The sequence below is a fragment of the Macaca mulatta genome, chromosome X (genome assembly GCF_049350105.2).
Source record: "Macaca mulatta isolate MMU2019108-1 chromosome X, T2T-MMU8v2.0, whole genome shotgun sequence".
NCBI lineage: Eukaryota > Metazoa > Chordata > Mammalia > Primates > Cercopithecidae > Macaca > Macaca mulatta.
Genome location: NC_133426.1, coordinates 40,495,113 through 40,503,216, shown reverse-complemented (window position 1 = coordinate 40,503,216; position 8,104 = coordinate 40,495,113). Strand labels below are relative to the sequence as shown.

Below are 8,104 nucleotides of genomic sequence, written 5' to 3'. Positions count from 1 at the left end.
ACTGTTTTAAACTAAGTGTTGGGGGTGATTACATGGCCATAGATAATTCACTACTTCCCCATAGTTCGTTTCCCACCCACCCCCCACCCCGTCCCCACATGCAGAATTTCGTGAAACATAGAGACTGCCCACAAAGAGGACTACTGCTTTAATGCCAGAGAAGATAAAGGGGAATCTTCTAGAATTCCACAAATGTGCCCGTTTTGTCCAAGAACTGATGTCTTCAGAATCTTTGATAGTGCTTTTAAATTTCTTTGCATTTGAAAACTCTATCTAAAGCAGGGTCGAATACTTCTGAACACCTACTTTGGGGTTCACCAGTAAACACTCTGGAACTTTCCGCATCCTTCAGAGGCAGGGGCAGGGAAAATTTTGGGGTCAAATCGTAGAGGGCAGCCTCTCCTATGTAGGTAATCGCCTTAGCCTACTGCCCCACTACCCCACCCTTCTCGTTTCCCTTTTCTCGGCTCTGTGATTTAAGAGTCGGTAGGAACCCCCCAAGATTCCTAGGGGAATACTCCGAGCTGCCGCTGTTGACCACTGACCCCTCACCCCCAGCTCTAGCTAGCATTCGACAGAGTGATAGGTAACCAGTTCTGCAAACTGCCATTTCCCCCGTTTTTAAGGATAAGAAAAGGAGGAAAGAATGATTTTGTCCTTTTACCTATTTACCTAGAATCCCAGGGTTGATGGCAATTGTCCCCAGAATTGTTTATCCTGTCTCCATGGCTAATTCTATAATTGCTCTCCGTCACCAAGAGATCCTAGGTTCTCTTGAGGACTCGTTAAGGCTACACTGTACCTCACGACATTCATTTAAAACCCACTTCGAAACATTTCCCTCAGTAGAAAGAGCCCCCAGACGTTTTTTGACGTACAGATTTGTGACTGCACCAAGTTGTGAGTCATGTGTGATACTAAGCAACCCTGTTTGCCCTGGACATCCAAAACAAGTAACAAAAATATGTTCCCAAGAGAGCTTTAAGAAAAAACAAAAAAGCTGTGAAGTGCTTTACATTCAAAGTCTTCCTCCCCCATATTAAACTATCTTGAGTTGCAGGTCCTGTGAAGAGAAAGACCAGCTAATCCATCCTCCCCTTCTAAAAAACATTTCCAGTTTACAAAAGAGGCAACACTCAACTTCAGTTCAATGTTACTTTGTATTTCTTTATTAATCAAACTGCAGGTTTAAGTCAGATTCGCACTGTTTTAGAGTCAAAACCGAGGTCTTCATTGGCCTTTTTTCAGGAGGAATGACAGTTCAGTGCTTGTGACCTGCAGAGATGAGATCAGGCCCTCTCAGTTCTTAAGAAGCTTGTTTCGGGGGCTGGGAACCCGGGCTGGTGGCGGCCGCGACGGCGGAGTGTCGCGGGCTTTAGCCTCGGCGCCGCCGCCGTGGTAGAGTAGGTAGCGACTGGCCTGCACACTCTGCGCCATCACGTTGGTACAGTGGCACGTCATCAGCAGCAGGTTTCGAGGCTGTACGCGGTAGGCGAAGCGCATGAAGATCGCCGAGTACAAGATGAACGCTGTCGTCATGCGGCCACTGATGATCTCCAGCGACGCCTTCATGTCTTTATTTTTATTTTATTTTATTTTATTTATTTTTTTTTTTTTTGAGGCGGAGTTTCACTCTTGTCGCCCAGGCTGGAGTGCAATGGCACGATCTCGGCTCACCGCAACCTCTGCCTCCCAGGTTCAAGCAATTCTGCCTCAGCCTCCCTAGTAGTTGCGATTATAGGCATGTGCCACCAGGCCCAGCTAATTTTTTATTTTTAGTAGAGACGGGGTTTCTCCATGTTGGTCAGGCTGGTCTCCAACTCCCGACCTCAGGTGATCCACCCGCCTCGGCCTCCCAAAGTGCTGGGATTACAGGCGTGAGCCACTGCGCCCGGCCTGCCTTCATGTCTTTAAAGGCAGCCAGCGGAAGGCCCCAGTCGAACACGGGACCCCAGAAGTGAGTGCTGCTCACGTATCCCCGGAACTCCTTGCTCTGGAAGTGATCTCTCATCGTTCACCACGGTACCGCTACCCTCGCCATGATGGAATAGCCGTAGGTGTGCCTACGGACCGACAGCCAGACCACAACGAAATAGAGCGCAAAGCCCAGTATCCGCAGCCAACCCTGACTGGGCGCACGCTAGCAACCTCGAGCCTTCGCGTGGCTGCCATACAGTGCGCCGACAGCACGTGCAGCTGTTCTGTCGGAATGAAAGGGCATGGTTTCACCCTGGCGCCTTCGCGTTGACTGCCGTAAAGTGCGCCGGACCGCACGTGCCGCTGTTCTGTTGGGGCGAAAGGGAGTGGCCTCACCCACGCGCCTCTGCCTGAATGCCGTTAAAGTGCCGCGGACAGCACGTGCTCCTGTTCTACGGGGGTGCAAGGCCGTGGCTTTGCCGTCGCACCTTCAAGTAACTGCTGTAAAGTGCTCCAGACTACATGCCGCTGTTCTGTGGGGATGAAAGGGCGTAGCTTTGCCCTCACGCCTCTGCATGACTGCTGTAAAGTGCTCCACAAGCACGTGCAGCGGTTCTGCCAGGGTGTAGGGGCCTGGCCTCATCCTCGCATGTTTGCCTGACTGCCCTAAAGTGCTCCAGACAGCACCTGCCGCTGTTCTGTGGGGGTGAAAGGGTGTGGTTTCACCCTTGGGCGGACGTGACTACTGTAAAGTGCTCTAGACAGCCTGTGCTACTGTCATATGTTCCTGTGGAGGTTAGGGGAGGGGCGCAGCCTCACCCTTGCACTTTTGTGCCTTCCATGGACTGCCATAAAGTGCATACAGCATGCGTGCATGTGTGTGTCCTCTGGCAGAAGTGGAACCACAGCCTCAGCCTTCGTTCCCCACAGGGCTGCAGCCGCTTTTAAGTGCTGAGGGTTACTCGTGCCACCCGGAGAGGAGTGGGTCAGGCTACCTGCTTCTCAGCCATGCGAAGGGAAACTACTTGTTCTGACTAGTCCCTGGACAGTGTTGACTAGATGTTGATACAAAATTCCTCAACCAGGTTCAGAATTTTAGCCCTTACATAATTTGCCTGAGTGTTACTTGCAGACACGGTGACATTTCACCTTAAGATTTTAGCATCTGTCTCTTAAAAACAAGGATGGACCCCTACTTAACCACAACGCAGTAATCCACACTATAATATGCAGAGCATATTTAAATTTTATAGCTTTACGGCTTTTTTTTTTTTCCTTCTTGTTGGAGGGGGAAATCAGGATTCAATCAAAATTCAAGTTTAGTTGACTCCTTTGATTAATATTTAATCTAGAAGAGTTCCCTGGCTTTTTGTGTTTCATGACATGGACATTTTTGGAGTCCAAGCTTGTCGCTTTTCAGAATGTCTTTAAGTTGGATTTGTCTGTTTTCTTACTAGATTTAGGTTAAACATTTTTTGATAAAACAACTTCACAAGAGATGTTGTATTCTTAGTGCATCACAATGCGAGGCACATGACGTCACTTTCTTCCAGCATTGGTGGTACTAAGTTCGGCCACTTGGTTAAGAAGTTATCCGCGGAGAAGCTGCGAAGATGGCGGAGTGAGGCGTGCAGCTATAAACTGGCCTCTGGGCCGGGACCCCGGGAGGCTGAGTGCGTCTGTTGTACAGTGCGAGGAGAAGAAAAAAAGAGATCGGCCAGAGGAAAGGAACTAACCGAGCATTCTTCCTCCCTACCTTACAGAGGGGAGTGGTCATCTACACTAAAGCAAAGGTTCCTTATCACAGGAAGAAAAGTTTCCTTGACCATTAGGTGCTTTTATATTCATCTCAGAAACAAAATTCTGAACTCAGGACTTGGCAAATTCAATACAGAGGAGCTCCTAGGATTCCAGTTATCCTGCCAACTTCTCCAGGAAGAAAGAAACAACTCGCATGGGTCTTCCGCTGTTTGCTTAATTATAAAGAGATAATTTTGCAAGCTGAAGGCTGAGTTGCATTTGAAACAGATGCTTAGCTGGTGGTATTGGTGAATACTTTTCATTCCAAGCAAGAAGACTAAATAAGTAGCAAGTATGGATGACTTCAGGGTTTAAAAAAAAAAGTCTTCCAGTTTCAACCACTACCATGATAAGCACAGTAGAGACTGCAGCAGTAAGTTCCAAATATGTGTTTCTAATTTGACGTGAAAGATACTAAAAAATTATATTTATATATTTAAGTCCTGGCTCATCCTGTGACATAGATTTACTGAATAAGAACAAAGGCCCAATTTTGAACAAAAACCTAGGTCGGATGCGATGGCTCACGCCTGTAATTCCAGCACTTTGGGAGGCTGAGGTGGGCGGATCACCTGAGGTTGGGAGTTTGAGACCAGCCTGACCAACATGGAGAAACCCTGTCTCTACTAAAAATACAAAATTAGCCGGGTGTGGTGGTGCGTGCCTGTAATCCCTGCTACTCGGGAGGCTGAGGGAGGAGAATCGCTTGAATGCAGAGGGGGCAGAGGTTGCAGTGAACCGAGATTGCACCACTGCACTCCAGCCTGGGCAACAGAGTGAGACTCTCTCTCGCGGGGGGTGGAGGGAGGAAAAAACCTTTGGACATAGAGGAGTCGGTGGCGGAGAGAGGAGGATGAGAGAATTTTCCACAGAACTCCTTTTCCCTAAGAAAAAGAAGCAAAAATGCCTCGTGCAATGCCATCTGACTTTATGGTGTTTCACATTATATAGTTACATTTTTAAAAACGCATAATATTAACTATTTTCCTGCAACCCAAGGTGGATACTTGGATGTTTTATTTTATTTATTTATTTATTTTTTGAGGTGGAGTCTCGCTGTGTTGCCCAGGCTGGAGTGACTGGTGCAATCTCTGCTCACTGCAATCTCTGCCACCGGGGTTCAGGCGATTCTCCTGCCTCAGCCTCCCAAGTGGCTGGGATTACAGGCGCACACCACCACACTTAGCCTGATTTCTTACTCTAGATATTAGGCATAATGTTAGGCTGAAAAGGATGGGACTCGGGTACTTTCCCCAGGTGGGACTGAACTTTCTAATCAGAGAATGGGCCTCAGAAGCAATGTTCCCAAACTTGTGGTTGGGTCATTGTAGATTCAGGGTGTGGAAAAGAAACCTCAAACAAGAAAAATAATTACAATAAGAAATTGATTTTCTTTTTTTTCCACAACAGTTATAGGTTATAAAGAACAGACTATCGTAGAAAACTGTCCTTGCTTCCACATCAGCAGAGGATCAGTATGTTTTGTCAGGTCTTTACATAAGAGTGAAACCTTTATTTATGCTTCTTTGTGAGTAGAGAATAAATTTTAAAACTAATTAGATGAAATTAAGAACAGAGAGTATTGGAACATCTCTGTGTTTTCTGGAATGTTTACTCAGATCCACGAATGCTGTGATGCTGGGAACTTAGGGCAGATTCACCAAAATTTGAGAGTGATAGAAATGGCCCAAAATGGGAAATGTTGAGCACTCTTACTATTAGTGAGACTGGTCAATCAACCCATTTGAGATGGGTAAAAAATACTTTTAGTAAAATACATATTATATATAAAATATTTCTTTGTTTTGAGAGCAGCTACTGAGTGAGTGATAAAGCATAGTAGAAATAACTTTGGTTAAAAGTAACTCAAATTTTTCTCTAAGTAATCTACCTACTTCCTGATGTTTTTCTTTAATATTTTGGAATTGTTCAAGACAGAATGGAGCCTACATATGTGGGTTCCACTGGTATGTTGAAAATGTCATATCATGGAGAATTTGTACCTTCCAAGTGTCTGTTAACCATCTTCTCTGTGTACTTCTGGCATCTTTTTTGGTAGGATCATTTGGCAGGAGGTAGAGTACCTGTACTTTTGGCACCATTGAAACCAGCTCTGGCCCACTTGTTTGAACAGCTATCAGACTCAGCGTCTCCATATGCTTTATGTTTTTTCAGTCCACAGTTGAGAGAACCAGTGTTTAATGCTCTTTGAAATTGTTTCTGTATCTTCCATGGCTCAGACAAGATGCATTTAACAAAATGGATATATTCCCCCCCCAAAAAAAGAAGTTATCTGCCGGGTTTCTCCATTGTAAAGTTACCTTTTCCCTTCAAATAATCCGGGGGGAACTGCCTTGAGAGTGTATGGATATTCTATTCTCCAACAATTTTTTTTTTTTTTTTTTTTTTGAGACAGAGTCTTGCTCTTTTGCCCAGGCTGGAGTGCAGTGGCACGATCTTGGCTCACTGCAACCTCCACCTCCCAGGTTCAAGCAATTCTCCTGCCTCAGCTTCCCCAGTAGCTGGGATAACAGGTGTGTGCCACTATTCCCAGCTAATTTTTGTATTTTTCATACAGATGGGGTTTTGCCATGTTGGCCAGGCTGGTCTTGAACTCCTGACCTCAGGTGATCTGCCTGCCTCGGCCTCCCAAAGTGCTGGAATTATAGGCATGAGCCACCGCTCCTGGCCTCTCCAACAGTTTTTCACCTAATAGTTTTGATATCTGTGGATGAAAAATCTTTAATGACAAAACTGGTGATTATTTTTCCAGTGCTTTCTGTTTTTTCCAATAAAAACAGCAACTGTTGGCCAGGTGCAGTGGCTCATGCCTGTAATCCCAGCAGTTTGGGAGGCCGAGGTGGGAGGATCACCTGAGGTCAGGAGTTCAAGACCAGTCTGGCCAATATGGTAAAACCCCATCTCTACTAAAAATATAAAAATTAGCCAGGTGTGATGGCACGTGCCTGTAGTCCCAGCTACTCGGGAGGCTGAGGCAGAAGAATCGCTTGAACCCCAGAGGCGGAGGTTGCAGTGAGCCGAGATTGCACCACTGCACTCCAGCCTGGGAGACACAGCAAGATTCCGTCTAATAAATAAATAACAACAACAAAAAAATAAAAACAGCAACTGTTGAAAAGCGATTGAATATGCATTGAAATACTAATGCTTTATGTAGTGATTTACACACAAGCCCATTGTACCTTTAAAATTAATATTCATTATCTGTGTTTATTTACACCCCAAACATTTTACAAATATGGCTTAAAAATATATAGTATAGCCATTCCTCCAAAAGAAAGTGGCATAATTTTTAGATAACTATTTTAAAATGCGGAGCTTCCAAATATGGATGAATGGTATACTGTTATAAATCAGGTCAGTATAAGTTTGAACTAATAAATCAGCAAGCATGTGTTGAATGACATTTTAGGCCTACACTGCCAGATGCTCCAATGTCTTAAAAGAAATAGAAGCTACCGCTCCTTGTCCACAGAAGCTTTCAGTACTTACAGACTGTCTCACATAAGTTACTTGGTTTTGATCACCTATTGCTGTATAAAAAATCACCCCAAAACTTAGTGGCTTAGAACAAAATCTTTTATTTTACTCCCAAATTTACCATTTGGGCAGGACTTAACAGGGACAGCTCATCTGTCCCATGCATCACCAGTGGGGATATTTCAGCCTGCGGCTTGGAGGATCCACTTTGAAAATGGCTCACTCACATAGCACGCTGATGCTGGTTACTGGCTGGGAGCTCAGCTGGGGCTGTTAACTGGGGCCAGTTTCTTTCCATGTGGACCATTCCACAGGGTGCTTAGGCTTCCTCACAGTATGGTGGCTGAGTTCCAGGAGTAAACGTAACAAGAGAATCAAGTAGAAGCTATCGCGTAGGCAGAATTCTAAGATGGCCCCAGTGACCCTCACCCTTGTATAATCTGCACTTGAGTGTCAGCGGAACCTATGAATAGCATTAGATATTATTCACATGATTACATGACAAAAGAGATTTGGCAGATGTAATTGAGGTTTTGAATCAGTTGATCTTAAGACAGAGAGATTCCCCAAGTGAGCCTCCCCTAACCACAGCAACCATTTAAATCTGGGTCTAGAGGTCAGAGACCAGAATTCAGAGATTCAAAACGTGAGAGGGATTTGACGTGAAGGATATTCTCCATAGCCGGCTCTGAAGGTGGAGGTGACTACATGGCGAAAAATGCACGCAGCTCCCAGCTGACCAAAGAAACAGAGATCTCAGTCTTATGACCATAAAGAACTGAATTCAACCAACAATGTAGTGAGCTTGGAAGCGGGTCCCCACCTCAACTCTGATCCTCCAGGAACTCAGCCCAGCTAACGCCTTCATTTCAGCTGTGTGACACCC

At 45.4% G+C, this 8,104-nt stretch overlaps 1 protein-coding gene across 1 annotated transcript; it reads right to left on the bottom strand.

Moving 5' to 3' along the window:
• Positions 1–1,202: 1,202 nt before the first annotated feature.
• Positions 1,203–2,561, bottom strand: MPC1L (mitochondrial pyruvate carrier 1 like). Its single transcript, XM_001093662.5, is given in 3 exon segments — positions 1,203–1,359; positions 1,362–1,566; positions 1,901–2,561. Coding segments are annotated over 3 exon segments (399 nt in total). The 5' UTR covers positions 2,042–2,561; the 3' UTR covers positions 1,203–1,306.
• Positions 2,562–8,104: the final 5,543 nt, after the last annotated feature.